Source organism: Cherax quadricarinatus, chromosome 25, assembly GCF_038502225.1.
Source record: "Cherax quadricarinatus isolate ZL_2023a chromosome 25, ASM3850222v1, whole genome shotgun sequence".
NCBI classification, from domain to species: Eukaryota; Metazoa; Arthropoda; class Malacostraca; order Decapoda; family Parastacidae; genus Cherax; species Cherax quadricarinatus.
In genome coordinates, this window is record NC_091316.1 from 39,759,979 (window position 1) to 39,779,943 (window position 19,965).

A 19,965-nucleotide genomic window follows, 5' to 3' on the forward strand; every position below is an offset into this window, starting at 1 on the left:
GAAGGCAAAGAACCCAGGAGAATAAGGAGAGCAGCCGTAGAGCCAGAAATGAATATGCACAGATAAGAAGGGAGGCCCAACGACAGCATGAAAATGACATAGCAGTGAATGGCAAATCTGATCCGAAGCTCTTGTACAGCCACATCAGGAGGAAAACACCAGTCAATGACCAAGTAATCAGGCTGAGGAAGGAAGGAGGGAAGTTCACATGAAACGACCACAAAGTATGTGACGAGCTGAACATGAGAATCAAAGAAGTGTTCACAGCGGAGACAGAAGGGACTCTAGAAAGACTGAGAGGTGGGGTACACCACCAAGTGTTGGACACAGTACATACAACCGAGGAAGTAGTGAAGAAGCTGCTAAGTGAGATAGACACCTCAAAGGCAATGGGGCCGGATAACATCTCTCCATGGGTCCTGAGAGAGGGAGCAGAGGCACTATGTGTACCACTAACAACAATCTTCAACAATTTTATCGGAACAGGGCGGCTCCCTGAGGTATTGGAGACAGCAAATGTAGTTCCAATTTAAAAAAAAAAGAGACAAACACGAAGCATTAAACTAAAGACCTGTGTCACTAACATGTATAGTATGAAAAGTCATGGAGAAGTTTATCAGGAAAAGAGTGGTGGAGCACCACTCTTTTCAATGACAGCCAGCACGGTTTCAGGGATGGGAAATCCTGTGTCACAAGCCTACTGCAGTTCAATGACATGGTGACAGCAATAAAACAAGAGAGAGAGGGGTGGGTAGATTGCCTTTTTTAGGACTGTAAGAAGGCGTTTGACACAGTTCCACAAAAAAGATTGGTGCAAAAGCTGGAGGACCAGGCAGGGATAACAGGGAAGGCACTGCAATGGATCAAGGAATACTTGTCAGGAAGACAGCAGTTAGTCATGGTACGTGGCGAGGTGTCAGAGTGGGCACCTAGGACCGGTGGTCTTTCTGGTATTTGTGAACGACACGACGGAAGGAATAGACTCAGAAGTGTCTCAGTTTGTAGATGATGTGAAGTTAATGAGAAGAATTCAATCGAACGAGGACCAGGCAGAGCTAAAAAGCGATCTGGACAGACTGAAGGCGTTGCCCAGCAACTGGCTCCTGAAGTTCAACCCCTCTGGGGAAAGGCAACGAAGATCACAGACTGAGTATAGTGTAGGGAGCCAGAGACTAGAAACCTCACTCAAGGAAAAGGATCTTGGGGTGAATATAACACCAGGCACATCTCCTGAGGCACACATCAACCAAATAACTGCTGCAGCATGCGGGCGCCTACCAAACCTAGGAACAGAAATCCCGACATCTTAATAAGGAATCGTTCAGGACCCTGTACACTGTGTACGTTAGGCCTATATTGGTGTATGTAGCACCAGTTTGGAACCCACACCTAGCCAAGCACGTAAGGAACCTAGAGAAAGTCCCGGAGCTAAGGGGGCATGTTCTATGAGGAGAGGGGGAAATCGACCTGACGACACTGGAGGATAGAGGAGAGATGGGGGACATGATAAGAACATATAAAATATTGATGGGAATTGACAAGGTGGACAAAGACAGGATGTTCCAGAGATGGGTCACAGCAACAAGGGGTCACAATTGGAAGTTTAAGAATCAAATGAATCACAGGGATGTTAGGAAGTATTTTTTTCAGTTACAGAGTTATCAGAAAGTGAAATAGTCTGGGAAATGATGTAGTGGAGCCAGGATCCATACATAACTTTCAGATAAGTATGATAAACCTCATGGAGCAGGAAGAGTGATCTAGTAGCGACCAGTTAGGAGGCAAGGCCAGGAGCTGTGGATCGACCCCTGCAACCACAACTTGGTGAGTGCACACACACACACACACATTCTCACTCACACTCACAAACAAACATGTCTGTCGACACTCACATTAGGACTCCTATTTAGGTATGTTAATGGTATGATAGTTTAAGGATGAGGAGTTGTGTTTACCATGTACAAACTACTCCTCCTGTGCAGAGTTGCTGGATGGTTATGGGTCTTCGCGTGGCTTGAGCGTGGGTGAGGCAATGTCTGGGTATGAGAGATGGGCATAGCACTGGCGAGGACACTGGTGTACGTGGGTGCTGGGATGGAAGTGACGGTCAGTGGCATGTGGTGGTAGGAGAGAGAACGATGCATATTGACTGGGAGGGGAGAAGAATACTCTTGCTGGATATATTGTGATTGGTGGGTGTGAGGCTGGGACTCAGCATGGGAATGGACTGGTTCTGCGTGGGTGTGAACTGGTTCGACGTGGGCGTAGGTGGCGTGCTTGATGGTATTAGAATCTACATAGGCGCCAGGGAATGCGTGAGATATTTCTGCAGTTAATTGGGAAATCTTTTGACCACTATTGCCAACCATCTCTCCGTATATCGTGTAGACGTCGCCAACTCCCCGACCATCCACTTGATCCACTAGGCTTCCTGGGGGTGCAAAGAACTGTGTTAAAAAACTCAATAATACGTCTGGAACAATTCACAACTATAATAAATTAGACACATGTGCAACACTTGGTACCTTTAAAAATACCTGTCGGTTCTCTGAACCATTCATCTAAATTCACAACTAACCTACAATACCCTAGCTAAAACAATTCACCTCTAGCCCCTAATACTATAATGAATTAGACACCTGCGCAACATCCAGGGTATCTTTATTGTGTAGACGCTTCGCCAACTTCGCTTTATCAATTCAATAAGAAGACATGAGAGGTAGAAAATGAGTTAATCATTTCCTCGGCTTAGGAGCAAGTGTTTAGTACCATAGTCTTGACGAATCTACAGCACAAGCATCAAACATAGGCTTATATAATGGAGTCAGATGAGATGAAGATTTTGTCAGTGGTAGGCGGGATTCACCAGTGGAAGTAAGTCCTACCCTAGAGACTGGCCACACCTAAGGAGGAGCCTGTCTCTACCTATCACATGAAAAAATTGAAGTCTGGGAAAGGCCTAGGTAGCACTGTGCACAGGGCATCACACATGCAAATAATCCCACGAATCTTACAAAGATATATTGTAAAATTTACACTTATTTAAAGTAAATCAAATAAAGCGTTCTCAAATTATTGTAAATTAAAATTTGTGAAAAATTAAATTGAAATATTATTGAGAATGGTCCGTAGAACAGGAATGGTCCGTGGAACAGGAATGGTCCGTAGAACAGGAATGGTCCGTAGAGTAGGAATGGTCTGTAGAACAGGAATGGTCCGTAGAACAGGAATGGTTCGTGGAACAGGAATGGTTCGAGGAACAGGAATGGTCCGTAGAGTAGGAATGATCTGTAGAACAGGAATGGTCCATAGAACAGGAATGGTTCGTGGAACAGGAATGGTCCGTAGAACAGGAATGGTCCGTAGAGTAGGAATGATCTGTAGAACAGGAATGGTCCGTAGAACAGGAATGGTTCGTGGAACAGGAATGGTCCGTAGAACAGGAATGGTCCGTAGAGTGGGAATGATCTGTAGAACAGGAATGGTCCATAGAACAGGAATGGTTCGTGGAACAGGAATGGTCCGAAGAACAGGAATTGTCTGTAGAACAGGAATGGTCCGTAGAACAGGAATGGTCCGTAAAACAGGAATGGTTCTGAAAACAGGAATGGTCCGTAAAACAAGAATGGTCCATAAAACACGAATGGTCCGTAAAACAGGAATGGTCCGTAATACAGGAATGGCACGTAAAACAGGAACGGTCCGTAAAACAGGAATGGTCCGTAATACAGGAATGGTCCATAAAACAGGAATGGTCCGTAAAACAGGAATGGCCCGTAATACAGGAATGGTCAGTAATACAGGAATGGTCCGTAAAACAGGAATGGTCCGTAAAACAGGAATGGTCCGTAATACAGGAATGGTCCGTAAAACAGGAATGGTCCGTAAAACAGGAATGGTCCGTAAAACAGGAATGGTCCGTAAAACAGTAATGGTCCGTAAAACAGGAATGGTCCGTAAAACAGGAATGGTCCGTAAAATAGGAATGGTCCGTAAAACAGGAATGGTCCGTAAAACAGGAATGGTCCGCAAAACAGGAATAACCCGTAAAACAGGAATGGTCCGTAAAACAGGAATGGTCCGTAAAACAGGAATGGTCCGTAAAACAGGAATGGCCCGTAAAACAGGAATGGTCCATAAAACAGGAATGGTCCGTAAAACAGGAATGGTCCGTAAAACAGGAATGGTCCGTAAAACAGGAATGGTCCGTAAAACAGGAATGGTCCGTAAAACAGGAATGGTCCGTAAAACAGGAATGGTCCATAAAACAGGAATGGCCCGTAAAACAGGAATGGTCCGTAAAACAGGAATGGTCTGTAAAACAAGAATGGTCCGTAATACAGGAATGGTCAGTAATACAGGAATGGTCCGTAAAACAGGAATGGTCCGTAATACAGGAATGGTCCGTAATACAGGAATGGTCCGTAAAACAGGAATGGTCCGTAAAACAGTAATGGTCCGTAAAACAGGAATGGTCCGTAAAACAGGAATGGTCCGTAAAACAGGAATGGTCCGTAAAACAGGAATGGTCCGTAAAACAGGAATGATCCGTAAAACAGGAATGGTCCGTAAAACAGGAATGGTCCGTAAAACAGGAATGGTCCGTAAAACAGGAATGGTCCGTAAAACAGGAATGGTCCGTAATACAGGAATGGTCCGTAAAACAGGAATGGTCCGTAAAACAGGAATGGTCCGTAAAACAGGAATGGTCCGTTAAACAGGAATGGTCCGTAAAACAGGAATGGTCCGTAAAACAGGAATGGTCCGTAAAACAGGAATGGTCCGTAATACAGGAATGGTCCGTAAAACAGGAATGGTCCGTAAAACAGGAATGGTCCGTAATACAGGAATGGTCCGTAAAACAGGAATGGTCCGTAAAACAGGAATGGTCTGTAAAACAGGAATGGTCCGTAAAACAGGAATGGTCCGTAAAACAGGAATGGTCCGTAAAACAGGAATGGTCCGTAAAACAGGAATGGTCCGTAAAACAGGAATGGTCCGTAAAACAGGAATGGTCCGTAAAACAGGAATGGCTCTTTTCTTGAAGTTTCTTTTTCTCATTTATATTCTATACAAAGTTGTCTGCAAACCTGTGAAAATAAATTTGAACCTACATAACCCACAATTGTTACGAAAATTCTCCCTATTAAGTTTGAAGCTTATAAGAAGAGCCATTCTCTAGTTATGCAATAGGAAACATCTAGCTTAACAAACTTGGCAATTTGAGATTTGCACAACTCAGAGTAACAGTATTTTCATAAAGGCTATCAATGCTAAAAGTTTGAAGCCGATCAGAAAAGGCATTCTCCGGCAATTAATCTCATTCCAGCGATTAAAGTTTTTATTATTTGAATATAATTTCAAATTCGAGTTTGAATGTAACTTAAGTAATATTTTGAAATCAATTAAAAGAAACGTTCATTAGGTATTCAAAAATTATTTCAATATTTAGTCAATTAACAAATTGAGAATTGTGGCAACCAGTGGCAGCGTGAACTTTATGTTCAAAAAACTACACCAGACGAAAAAGTTTGAAGGCGATCACATGAGTCATTCTCCAGATGTGGCACTGATTCCAAGTATTCTTTTACAGCAGGTAAAGGAATATTAAAAGTTACTATCCTGGTGGTACGATGCTTCACTCATTAAATATTGAAGCCGTTCAGAAGAGGTCAACTGAAAATTATTTAACGTGTACACAAATCTTGGTCAAATCTGCACCTATACATATGAATTTCACTCTCCACTGTCTTCACATAATGTTGAGCTAAAGCTACTGGGACTACTTAAGGTGAAGAATTAGACACATGTGCAATATCTTGGTATCTCTGTTTGTAGACATTTTGCCAACCATTGCACATGTGTCTGACTCTTCATATTATTCGTATTATATACCATTCATATACACTGTTTAAGTTGTTAATCCACAGCTCCTGGGCCACCTGGGAAGACTGAACTATATAAGTCCTGGTTCTATTGACCGAGTGCCGCTGCGACTATTTTGTCTCTCCTGAGTTGATGTTACATCTGTGATTCGTGAGTGTACTGAGGCAGTGAGTGTACTGAGGCAGTGAGTGCACTGAGGCAGTGAGTGCACTGAGGCAGTGAGTGTACTGAGGCAGTGAGTGTACTGAGGCAGTGAGTGTACTGAGGCAGTGAGTGTACTGAGGCAGTGAGTGCACTGAGGCAGTGAGTGTACTGAGGCAGTGAGTGCACTGAGGCAGTGAGTGCACTGAGGCAGTGAGTGTACTGAGGCAGTGAGTGTACTGAGGCAGTGAGTGTACTGAGGCAGTGAGTGTACTGAGGCAGTGAGTGTACTGAGGCAGTGAGTGTACTGAGGCAGTGAGTGTACTGAGGCAGTGAGTGCACTGAGGCAGTGAGTGTACTGAGGCAGTGAGTGTACTGAGGCAGTGAGTGCACTGAGGCAGTGAGTGTACTGAGGCAGTGAGTGTACTGAGGCAGTGAGTGTACTGAGGCAGTGAGTGTACTGAAGCAGTGAGTGTACTGAGGCAGTGAGTGTACTGAGGCAGTGAGTGTACTGAGGCAGTGAGTGTACTGAGGCAGTGAGTGCACTGAAGTAGTGAGTGCACTGAAGCAGTGAGTGCACTGAAGCAGTGAGTGCACTGAAGCAGTGAGTGCACTGAAGCTGTTAGTGCACTGAAGCAGTGAGTGCACTGAAGCAGTGAGTGCACTGAAGCAGTGAGTGCACTGAAGCAGTGAGTGCACTGAAGCAGTGAGTGCACTGAAGCAGTGAGTACACTGAAGCAGTGAGTGCACTGAAGCAGTGAGTGCACTGAGTGCAGTCGGGGAGATTACCGTTCTCGAATAATAGAGGTGGAGGAGAGAGATTTGGATTATGGGAAACAAGGGTTACTTTCTTTTCCTATCATTGAGGTATATCTGGAGATACCTGGAGATACCTGGAGATACCTGGAGAGGGTTCCGGTGGTCAACGCCCCCGAGGCTCGGTCGGAGACCAGGTACAGAGAGGTGGAAACGTGGAATGTGAGGGACAGATCTCTCCCCCCTAGCAGCACCCAAAACAACGAAATAAATGTGTATGCACTAAGCCCGTAGGTTCCTTCATATAATTAGGAATGAGAAGTAATGATTATAATAATCAAAGGGATGCTTTGAAACTCGTAGGGACATACATCACCTAGGAAATAGGTAATTATATTGGATCCGAGAAGGGAAAGGAAATTTGGAATTCCTTAGACCAGGGATTCTCAACTTTTCCTCCATTATTACCCTCCTCGGCTTGATGTATTTCTCCATTTACCCCGTTACTTCCATACAAAAAAAATTATCGCCATCATAAAGGGACAGAAACACAAGAAAGTCAGAAAGATTTAATTATCAGGTACATCAGATATTTCCTCCTTGCCATGTAATTTTTTACCCCCAAGGGGTAAATTTACCCCTGGTGTCCTTCATCAGCCTAGCCAGCTCAAACTAAAGGTCTACCATAAAGAGTGTATTGGACACTATCTTACCAAGTGTCTTTAAGTGTGATAATGAAAAGGAGTTGAATGAATTAAAGTCAATCGACTGCGTACTGATCACTAGGTCTCTATGCAACCTGTAAAGAGAGAGAGGATGACGATAAATTATTATATCTCCTACCTAAGTGTATGGGACAGAGTGCGTCATGAGTGCAAGGTGTCTGGGAGGCTTCCAGATCTGTCTCGTCACTCTCTTTGCGTTCATCACAGGAAACAGTTGGTTCCACCCTGCCAACCAGTACTGTGTAGGATAAATGGAATAATATAATTGATCGTTATTAAAATCAGAGTGGCAACTCTATATTATTAACTAAAAGACGTAAAATGTGCGAATTATATTTAAGAGAATCTGTACTGAACAATATTTGCTAAAACACAAGGCTAAATTTCTGAATGCTTAAAATTCAGCATCAGAGGCAACGTATTAACTGTTAGAAATTTACAAAAAGAGTATTGTTTTAATAGATGAAAAATATCACACTGAACTCTTGTAATTGTGACAGATATCACACTGACTCAGAATATTTTTAACAAATAATAATAACAGGGGAACTATTTTATTAAAATCTTATAATGCAAACACAATATTGTTTTAAACTAGAAATAAAAATTCTATGTGTATCATTTAATCACAACAGAGGCAAAGTGCTTATTAAATATCTTTCAATGGAGCTAACTTATTTGTTTATAACTCACATTTCAGGCAACATATATGGTAAAAATACGTACTTGGGCATCGCACTTATTAAAGACTTCCGAATGGGCATCATGTATGTTAAAGTTCACAATAGTGGCAACGTAAACAGTACTAACTCAAATCTGAAGTGCCAGATCCGTAGACTTTCTCGTCGGAAAGACAAACTCGGTAAATAACTAAGAGTACAACTTCATATTTGTTCAAGATTCATAATCGTCTCAAAGGATTTGGTAATAATTCACAATGTAGGCGCCTCACTTGAAAAAATTAGTGAAGCATTGCATATATTGAAAATTTAAAATGGAGGCCTAGGTATATTAACTACCATAAGATAAAGATGAGAGCTTTCACTGGAGGGGCACATACGTTAAAATTTACAGTACCGGATGTTCATTCTTTGAAAGACATTTATAACAATGAACCCGTAGATACCGTTACTGACAGTCACGGAAGTGAAGGTAGAAAAGTTGTCACACATCATAGGGCCTGCCATAAACAAAACTTCAGTTCCATTCCCCTTCCATTCCTCTATTCATTCACACACACACACACACACACACACACACACACACACACACACACCACTCATAGAGTGATCAGGATGTGGAACAGTCTAGCGAGAAATGTAGTGGAGGCAGGAACCGTACATAGCTTTAAGACGAGGTATGATAAAGCAGAGAGAGAGAGAGAGAGAGAGAGAGAGAGGACCTAGTAGCATTCAATGAAGAGCCAGGGCCAGGAGCTGAGTCTCAACCCCTGCAGCCACAATTAGGTGAGTACAATTAGGTGAGTACACACATAGCTCCTCACAAGAGCCTAGTGCAAAAGTTAGAAGATTAAGTACGTATAACAGGAAGAACACTGCAATGGATCAGAGAATACCTGACAGGGAGGCAACAACAAGTGATGGTACGTGATGAAGTATCAGAGTGGGAGCCTGTGACGAGCGAGGTTTCACAGATGATGTGAAGATAATGAGGAGAATTAAATCGAATGAGGATCAGGCAGGACTACAAGGAGACCTGGACAAGCTGGAAGCTTGGTCCAGCAACTGGCTCCTCGAATTTAACCCCGCCAAATGCAAAGTCATGAAGATCGGGGAAGGGCAAAGAAGACTGCAGAATATAGGCTAGGTGGCCAAAGACTCCCAACCTCACTGAAGGAAAAGGATCTTGGGGTGTGTATAATACCGAACACATCTCCTGAGGCGCACATCAACCAGATCACTGCTGGGTTGGGTAAGGTTAGGTTAGATTAGGTTAGCTAAGGATAGGTTTAGTTGAGTTATATAAGGTTAGGTAAAGTTACATTAAGTTATATTTTAAGTAAGGTTTGGTGCATAAGTTGGTTACATGAGGTTTTTGGATCTCGTATTCTTCTCTCGAGTCACTGGTATTCACTTCCCTTTCATTCTATCTATCTCTTGTTTTCTTTCAGTTCTTTTGCAGGTTTTCCTTCCAGTCTACATGTGAGTGTGTGTTCATTTACTCCAGCTCTATTGTGATATGTTTTGAGTTTCTCTCTCTCTCTCTCTCTCTCTCTCTCTCTCTCTCTCTCTCTCTCTCTCTCTCTCTCTCTCTCTCTCTCTCTCTCTCTCTCTCTCTCTCTCTCTCTCTCTCTTTCTCTCTCTCTCTCTCTCTCCCTCCCCCACTCTCTCTCTCACTCCCTCCCTGTCTCTTTCTGTCTCACTCTTTCTCTCCCTCTCTCTTGCTTTGGTAAGAAAACATAATTCATGGGAACATAACGTTCTTACTACCACACACTCTTCAAGCCTCCCTAATAAGAACAATATTTCCAGGCGTTCTTGACGCGAGATTCACCTCTTGTGTCCGGTATAACATCAGGGTCCTTCTCGTCCACGTCAGGATTACCACTGTTGCTCTCGTCTTTCTTCAGGATATGAAGGCTGGAAACGTCTTGATTTAGCCGCCCCTGGATCACCCTCCGCGGGCGGCGCACTGCCATCACCACAATAATCACGATAAACACCACCAGAATGCCGCCCACCACGCCGGTGATGATGGGTAGCGATGGGTACTGCTCCATGGTGGAGGGCAGTTCACTGGCGCCCTGGATCACACCTGAAGGAGAAAATTAAGCATTATAGGGGGTGTAGTAGATGTAAGGAAGAGGTGTGAGACTTCTGTAAGTGTCAGTAATGAGCTGAAATTTAAGAAGGTGTAATAAACAGGTGTTTTCATGAAAAACTGTGAGACTTCAGCATGTGTTTGCTTCAACTACTGTGAATAAAATATTAAAAATGTCAATAGTTCACAGTAAATGAAAACTTGGTCCTACGGCTCTTTAAGCTAGGAAGTGAATTTTGGAAGTACATATGGAATAAATTTCAGTTTTGAGGTGATTTTATTTTACGTAGGGCACAGTGTCTTCAGTCAGAAGGCACTCTTGTAAGTGTCTTTCAATTCTCGCATTATTTTGGCTTTTATCAATTTATCCCAGGATTCTGATTTTTAAGATGCTGGAACGAAGCAGAGTTCTGGTGACAGTCACAAGTGTAGCAATGTCTTGGATTTGCACAAAGTTTCACCCAAAATTGGGCTTTTCTCAGCTCAGTGAAACACTGGGAAATACCGATATAAGTCAAGATAATACACCCAAATTGTTTAGGTGAGACGAGATACATTCCTCACCTCTCTGTAAGCCCGCAAACATGTGCCCACCATCCCACAATTTGGCATCTGAGGTGTAATTGTGTAGATCTAGTTAAAGGCACAAATATTCTAAGCTACTTAATTTATATTCTTAGCCTATCCTGAGCTATGAAATTATAATCTAGACATGGTATTAAGCTCATTAATACCTTACAAGTAAATTAGCCTTACAATTAAGGCTGTAGGGACGAAAGGCAGCAATGTGACCGCCTTACATCGCTAATTAACCCTTACAGACTACCCCCCAGAACCCCCAGAACAGACTACCCACCAGAATTCCCAGAACAGACTACCCCCTAGAACCCCCAGAACATACTACACTCCAGAACCCCCAGAGCAGACTACCCCCAGAACAACCCCCAGAACAGACTACCCCCTAGAACCCCCAGAATAAACTACCCACCAGAACCCCCAGAACAGACTACCCCCCAGAGCCCCCAGAACAGACTCTACCCCCAGAATCCCCAGAACAGAGCACCCCCCAAAACCCCCAGAACAGACTACCCTCCAGAGCCCCCAGAACCCCCAGAACAGACTACCCACCAGAACTCCCAGAACAGACTACCCCCACAGAGCCCCTAGAACAGACTACCCCCAGAACAGAATACCCCCCAGAACCCCCAGAACCCCCAGAACCCCCAGAACCCCCAGAAGAGATTACCCACTAGAACCCCCAGAGCAGACTATCCCCAGAACCCCCAGAACAGACTACCCACTAGAACCCCCAGAACAGACTACCCACCAGAACTCCCAGAACAGACTACCCCCAGAACCCACAGAACAGACTACCCCCGAGAACCCCCAGAATAGACTACCCCAGAACCCTCAGAACAGACTAAACCCCAGAACCCCCAGAACAGACTACCCACCAGAACTCCTAGAGCAGACTACCCCCTAGAACCCCCAGAACAGACTACCCCCCAGAACCCCAAGAACAGACTACCCCCAGAACCCCCAGAACAGACTACTTCCTAGAACCCCCAGAACAGACTACCCACTAGAACCCCCAGAGCAGACTACCCCCAGAACCCCCAGAACAGACTACCCATTAGAACCCCCAGAACAGACTACCCTCCAGAACCCCCAGAACAGACTACCCCCTAGAAGCCCCAGAACAGACTACCCACCAGAAATCCCAGAACAGACTACCCCACAGAACCCACAGAACAGACTACCCCCTAGAACCCCCAGAACAGACTTCCCCCAGAACAGACTAAACCCCAGAGCCCCCAGAACAGACTACCCACCAGAACTCCTAGAACAGACTACCCCATAGAACCCCCAGAACAGACTACCCCCCAGAACCCCTAGAACAGACTACCCCCAGAACCCCCAAAACGGACTACCCCTAGAAACCCCAGAACAGACTACCCACCAGAACTCCCAGAATAGACTACCCCCAGAACCCCCAGAACAGACTACCCCCTAGAACTCCCAGAACAGACTACCCCACAGAACCCCCAGAACAGACTACCCAACAGAACTCCCAGAATAGACTACCCCCTAAAACCCCCAGAACAGACTACCCCCTAAAACCCCCAGAACAGACTACCCCCTAGAACCCCCAGAACAGTCTACCCCTAGAACTCCCAGAACAGACTACCCCCTAGAACCCCCAGAACAGACTACAATGCAGAACCCCCAGAACAGACTACAATGCAGAACCCCCAGAACAGACTACCCCTAGAACCCCCAGAACAGACTACCCACCAGAACTCCCAGAACAGACTACCCCGTAGAATCCCCAGAACAGACTACCCCCTAAAACCCCCAGAACAGACTACCCCTTAGAACCCTCAGAACAGACTACCCCCTAGAACCCCCAGAACAGACTACCCTCTAGAACCCCCAGAACAGACTACCCCCTAGAACCCCCAGAACAGACTACCCCCTAGAACCCCCAGAACAGACTACCCCTAGAACCTCCAGAACAGACTACCCCCTAGAACCCCCCGAACAGACTACCCCCTAGAACCCCCAGAACAGACTACCCCCTAGAACCCCGGAACAGAATACCCCCCTAGAACCCCCAGAACAGACTACCCCCTAGAAACCCCTGAACAGACTACCCACCAGAAACCCCAGAACGTTAGACTCGGAAAAGTTAATTTTCCGAGTCTAAATGGAAATTGTTACCCTTTTTTCTATAGATAAAGTCAGAGTCTTGAAAAGAGATGTGAAGTCCACCATGTTTTCCTTCAGTTGCTGTTATTTTTTGACCAATTTATTTGGAAAAGGGAAACTGACGCAGAAGTGAATGATTGCTTGTGTCTTGTATGTCGTTGTTGTAAGGGATGATTAAGCTCTGTTTTTATTTTCTCTGGAAGTCTTTGGAGTTGATCTAAAAATTGTTGTTCTGACATCATATAAACCTTGCGGCGATTAGGTGTTTGACTGTTCAAAGTTATTCAACTATTGTTGTGTCGTGGAAATTACTTTCTTGGACAAACTTGGGCTACAAATTCGCATTACTTTTAATTAATTGGACATCATGCTTTTCCTGATATGTTTAGAGAGAGAGAAAGTGAAGTGTGTGATGACAGGAAGTGGAGTGGGTGATATGAGGAAGTGGAAGGAGAAGTGAAAGAGAGTGGATTAAGACGTAGGAGGGATTGGAGTGGGAGGTGAAACTGAGAAGAATTACAGTGAGATGAAGTAGAGTGGGAGGTATATATGTATATATATGCAATAAGAACACAGTAAACAGGTGATTTCAGAATATGCAAAACAACCACTGTGAAAGAATTAAAGAAATTCCAAGCGCTTTTGTGACTATTGACATTATCAGGGAACAATAAAAGTGATGCATCAAAGGAAGGCATATAAAGGGTCTAGACCACACCTGGGGTCTAGACCACACCTGGGGTCTAGACCACACCTGGGGTCTAGACCACACCTGGGGTCTAGACCACACCTGGGGTCTAGACCACACCTAGGGTCTAGACCACATCTGGTGTCTAGACCACACCTGGGGTCTAGACCACACCTAGGGTCTAGACCACACCTGGGGTCTAGACCACACCTGGGGTCTAGACCACACCTGGGGTCTAGACCACACCTAGGGTCTAGACGACACCTAGGGTGTAGACCACACCTCACCTACGTGAAGGACCTGTCTAGTTAGGCCAGCGGGCCTGCTGCAGTGTTCTCCTTCTTATGAGTCGCGCGTCAGGAGTTGCTCTGTTGTGGGATGTGATGGTGAGGTGTGGTCTAGACCCATTATATGCATCACTTTTATTGTTCCCTGATAATGTGAGTAGTCACGAAAGCGCTTGAAAATTCATTATTCTTTCACAGTGGTTGTTTGCATACATATATATATATATATATATATATATATATATATATATATATATATATATATATATATATATATATATAAAAATATATATATATATATATTAAATATATATATATATATATATATATATATATATATATATATATATATATATATATATATATTTTATATATATATATATATATATATATATATATATATATATATATATATATATATATATATATATATATATATATATATATATATATATATATATATATATATGTCGTGCCGAACATGTAAAACTGGTCAATTAGCAAGAACTCATTTAAAATTGAGTCCTTTCTGAAATTTTCTCTTATACGTTTAAAGATATGTTTTTTTCATTAATGTTAATGTAAAAATTTTTAATTTTGCACCAAAAGAATCTTAGAAAACTTACCTAACCTTATTATAAGAAGAACAATTTATTTTAGCCTAACCCAACTAAATATATTTTAAATACGTTTACAATAATTTAGTACTAAACAAACACAATCAAATATATTTTTTTCGTTAGGTTCAGAATGATTTTGGCGAAATTATTACATACACAAATTTTCACTTGTCCTATATGGCAAGATGAGCGTTGCTATTTAAGCCAAGACCGCAAGTTCTGCCTATTCGGCACGACATATATATATATATATATATATATATATATATATATATATATATATATATATATATATATATATATATATTATATTTATATACATCTTTCAACACACCGGCCGTATCCCACCAAGGCAGGGTGGCCCAAAAAGAAAAAAGAAAGTTTCTCTTATAAATTTAGTAATTTATACAGAAGAAGGGGTTACTAGCCCCTTGCTCCCGGCATTTTAGTCGCCTCTTACAACACGCATGGCTTACGGAGGAAGAATTCTGTTCCACTTCCCCATGGAGATAAGAGGAAATAAACAAGAACAAGAACTAGAAAGAAAATAGAAGAAAACCCAGAGGGGTGTGTATATATATGCTTGTACATGTATGTGTAGTGTAAGTAGAATTAGCAAGACGTATGTGTAATCTTGCATGTTTATGAGACAGAAAAAAGAAAAAAGACACCAGCAATCCCACCATCATGTAAAACAATTACAAGCTTCAGTTTTACACTCACTTGGCAGAACGGTAGTACCTCCCTGGGTGGTTGCTGTCTACCAACCTACTACCTAGGTTATATATATATATATATATATATATATATATATATATATATATATATATATATATATATATATGTATGTATATATATATATATGTACATATACATGTATATAATTGGGTCCACCTCTGGTGTAAATTGTGGGACCCATAGCCTCGGAGAAGTGGATAAAAAGGCTTCAAGGAAAAATATTTGGATTTCTTCCTGAAGCCGTTTGAATATTCCACTTCCCCTACCACCCCATCTTTTTATATTTTTTTTTTTTACTAATAGGAATATTTTATTACATAATATGGTACAGAAGATCCAAGAGATACACTATTGATATAAAGGTGGCATATACGGTACATGTTGTTACGTGTGTATCACCGATTATAAGGCGAAAATCTCATCCAGCTCCTCAGAGCTGGGGCGTGTGCCCAAAATACATACATATATATATATATATATATATATATATATATATATATATATATATATATATATATATATATATATATATATATATATATATATATATACGCCCCAGCTCTGAGGAGCTGGATGAGATTTTCGCCTTATAATCGGTGATACACACGTAACAACATGTACCGTATATGCCACCTTTATATCAATAGTGTATCTCTTGGATCTTCTGTACCATATTATGTAATAAAATATTCCTATTAGTAAAAAAAAAAAATATAAAAAGATGGGGTGGTAGGGGAAGTGGAATATTCAAACGGCTTCAGGAAGAAATCCAAATATTTTTCCTTGAAGCCTTTTTATCCACTTCTCCGAGGCTATGGGTCCCACAATTTACACCAGAGGTGGACCCCAATATATATATATATATATATATATATCTATATATATATATATATATATATATATATATATATATATATATATATATATATATATATATATATATATATATATATATCCATAAATGACACGCCAAATTTGTGAAGACGTTCAGAAATGAGAACACATTGTTCCTCTGGGTGCAGCTAGCAAGGTTCGGGAGAAATGATATTGCACGAGGAGATATATTTGTCATTTTGGAAAGGAGTTTCCTGCATGCAATCAGTGCTAACTGTCTTACGCCCCACTGACCTTTGTTTGTTACTACTCACCTCACCTAACATTAACTTTTGTTTTTCCTGTGTTGTCCAGTACCCTCATCTTTTCACTTTTTTCTTGCTGCTTTGAATAACTTTCGACTTTTTTCTGTGTATATTCGTTGACTACTCATTTATCTCTCTCTCTCTCTTTTTTTTTGTGTATGGTCCAAAATTAACATTATTTTACTCGAAGTTCCGAGTCCATCACTAAAATTGAAACGTTTTGTAGCCACATTCGACATCCACTGTTTTTTTCTGTATCCTGCCCAACACAATTTTTCTTTACTGTTGCAATGTTCAGTTGCCTCTAGCAACTAACCTTGTCCATTACCTGCATTAATCTTCCTCTTATCTGAATAAATATTTACCGATTTTTGTCTTCATTAGCTGATCGAACAGCTACCCTTTTCTTGCAAACTTGCTACCCTACTGACTCTGGGAGAACTTTACCTTTAAGTAAGAAAGTTAGATATGGATCAAAGTGTTCTTTAGAGAGGGTGTGAATTTATTTGGAGATACAGATAAGGTATTCAGTACATTTATCTTGATTTTAAGTATTCATTACCTTATCTATAAGTCAAATATTGTGTTAATAGTAAAAGAACACAGAGATCTATGTAATAGTACACAAATAACCCGCACATGGGAGAATAAAAAGCTTCGGTCAGACTTAAATCATTAAGGGAAGGAAAGTGAGCCAGTATATATATACGAGAGAGGGGCGGGACCAGCAGAACCAGAGGAGGTAGAAGTATAATGGAAAATTAGTGGTTGAGGTAGTAGTGGAAGCATTAGTAGTAGTAGTACTAGTGGTAGTAATAGTAGAAGCAGTAGTAGTAGTAGTAGTAGTAGTAATAGTAGTATTAGTGCTAATAGTAGTAGTATTAGTTTTAGTAGTAGTAGAACAAGTAGCAGTAAGTGGTGCAATAGAAACAGAGGTGGTTAATGGTCCAAGTACGACCGGAGCGTCTTAATAAGTGCGGGTTGTTTGTGTATTGTTCCACTCACGGTACTGTGACTTTTTTTTTTTTAGCTGTGTAATAGGTAAAGTAGTTCAATTTTTTTTCTACATCAGTTTTAGGGCTTAAGTTTAATGTTCGATGCTTCAAAATTATCCAACACAATGTCTAAATCAAAATAAATTTGGAATATTCATAATTTATAATGAAATTATGAAATACACAATGAATATCATGAAGTTGTATAGTGTGTGTGTGTGTGTGTGTGTGTGTGTGTGTGTGTGTGTGTGTGTGTGTGTGTGTGTGTGTGTGCTCACCTAGTTACTCACCTAGTTAAGGTTGCAGGGGTCGAGTCCGAGCTCCTGGCCCCGCCTCTTCACTGATCGCTACTAGGTCACTCTCCCTGAACCGTGAGCTTTATCATACCTCTGCTTAAAGCTATGTATGAATCCTGCCTCCACTACATCGCTTCCCAAACTATTCCACTTCCTGACTACTCTGTGGCTGAAGAAATACTTCCTAACATCCCTGTGATTCATCTGTGTCTTCAGCTTCCAACTGTGTCCCCTTGTTACTGTGTCCAATCTCTGGAACATCCTGTCTTTGTCCACCTTGTCAATTCCTCTCAGTATTTTATATGTCGTTATCATGTCCTCCCTATCTCTCCTGTCCTCCAGTGTCGTCAGGTTGATTTCCCTTAACCTCTCCTCGTAGGACATACCTCTTAGCTCTGGGACTAGTCTTGTTGCAAACCTTTGCACTTTCTCTAGTTTCTTTACGTGCTTGGTTATGTGTGGGTTCCAAACTGGTGCCGCATACTCCAATATGGGCCTAACGTACACGGTGTACAGGGTCCTGAACGATTCATTATTAAGATGTCGGAATGCTGTTCTGAGGTTTGCCAGGCGCCCATAGGCTGCAGCCGTTATTTGGTTGATGTGCGCTTCAAGAGATGTGCCTGGTGTTATACTCACCCCAAGATCTTTTTCATTGAGTGAGGTTTGTAGTCTCTGACCCATTAGACTGTACTCCGTCTGCAGTCTTCTTTGCCCTTCCCCAATCTTCATGACTTTGCACTTGGTGGGATTGAACTCCAGGAGCCAATTTCTATACCAGGTCTGCAGCCTGTCCAGATCCCTTTGTATTTCTGCCTGGTCTTCGATCGAGTGAATTCTTCTCATCAACTTCACGTCATCTGCAAACAGAGACACCTCAGAGTCTATTCCTTCCGTAAGGTCGTTCACAAATACCAGAAACAGCACTGGTCCTAGGACTGACCCCTGTGGGACTCCGCTGGTCACAGGTGCCCACTCTGACACCTCGCCACGTACCATGACTCGCTACTGATCCATTGTAGTGCTTTCCCTGTTATCCCTGCGTGGTCCTCATGTTTTTGCACAAATCTCTTGTGTGGAACTGTGTCAAACGCCTTCTTGCAATCCAAGAATATGCAATTCACCCACCCCTCTCTCTCTTGTCTTACTGCTGTCACAATGTCGTAGAACTCCAGTAGGTTTGTGACACAGGATTTCCCGTCCCTGAAACCATGTTGGTTGCTGTTGATGAGATCATTCCTTTCTAGGTGGTCCACCACTCTTCTCCTGATAATCTTCTCCATGATGTTGCATACTACACATATCAGCGACACTGGTCTGTAGTTAGTGCTACATGTCTGTCTCCTTTTTTAAAGATTGGGACTATATTTGCTGTCTTCCACGCCTCAAGCAATCTCCCTGTTTCGATAGATGAATTGAATATTGTTGTCATGGGTACACATAGTGCCTCTGCTCCCTCTCTAAGGACCCATGGGGAGATGTTATCTGGCCCCATTGCCTTTGAGGTATCTAGCTCACTCAGAAGCCTCTTCGCTTCTTCCTTGGTTGTGTGCACTGTGTCCAGCACTTGGTGGTGTGCCCCACCTCTCCGTCTTTCTGGAGCCCCTTCTGTCTCCTCTGTAAACACTTTGAATCTCTTGTTGAGTTCCTCACATACTTCACGGTCATTTCTTGTTGTCTCTCCTCCTTCCTTCCTTAGCCTGATTACCTGGTCCTTGACTGTTGTTTTCCTCCTGATGTGGCTGTATAACAGTTTCGGGCCAGATTTGGCTTTCGCTGCTATGTCGTTTTCATATTGTCCTTGTGCCTCCCTTCTTATCTGTGCATATTCGTTTCTGGCTCTACGACTGCTCTCCTTATTCTCCTGGGTCCTATGCCTTCTATATTTCTTCCATTCCCTAGCACACTTGGTTTTTGCCTCCCTGCACCTTTGGGTGAACCATGGGCTCATCCTGGCTTTTTCATTATTCCTGTTACCCTTGGGTACAAACCTCTCCTCAGCCTCCTTGCATATTGTTGCTACGTATTCCATCATCTCATTAACTGGCTTCCCTGCCAGTTCTCTGTCCCACTGAACCCCGTTCAGGAAGTTCCTCATTCCTGTGTAGTCCCCTTTCTTGTAGTTTGGCTTCATTCGTCCTGGCCTTCCTGCTTCTCCCTCCACTTGTAGCTATACTGTGCATTCGAAGCTTAAAACCACATGA

The 19,965-nt window shown here is 42.4% G+C and overlaps 1 protein-coding gene across 1 annotated transcript in view; it reads right to left on the reverse strand.

Moving 5' to 3' along the window:
• Nucleotides 1-19,965, reverse strand: part of LOC128689971 (nephrin) — a 250,211-nt gene that overhangs the window by 13,008 nt on the left and 217,238 nt on the right. The window contains exons 12-14 of the mRNA XM_053778436.2: nt 10,023-10,283; nt 7,627-7,746; nt 1,956-2,431 (exon numbers count right to left, since the gene is read on the reverse strand). Coding sequence (XP_053634411.2) covers nt 1,956-2,431; nt 7,627-7,746; nt 10,023-10,283 — 857 coding nt within the window. The remainder of the gene's footprint in view (nt 1-1,955; nt 2,432-7,626; nt 7,747-10,022; nt 10,284-19,965) is intronic.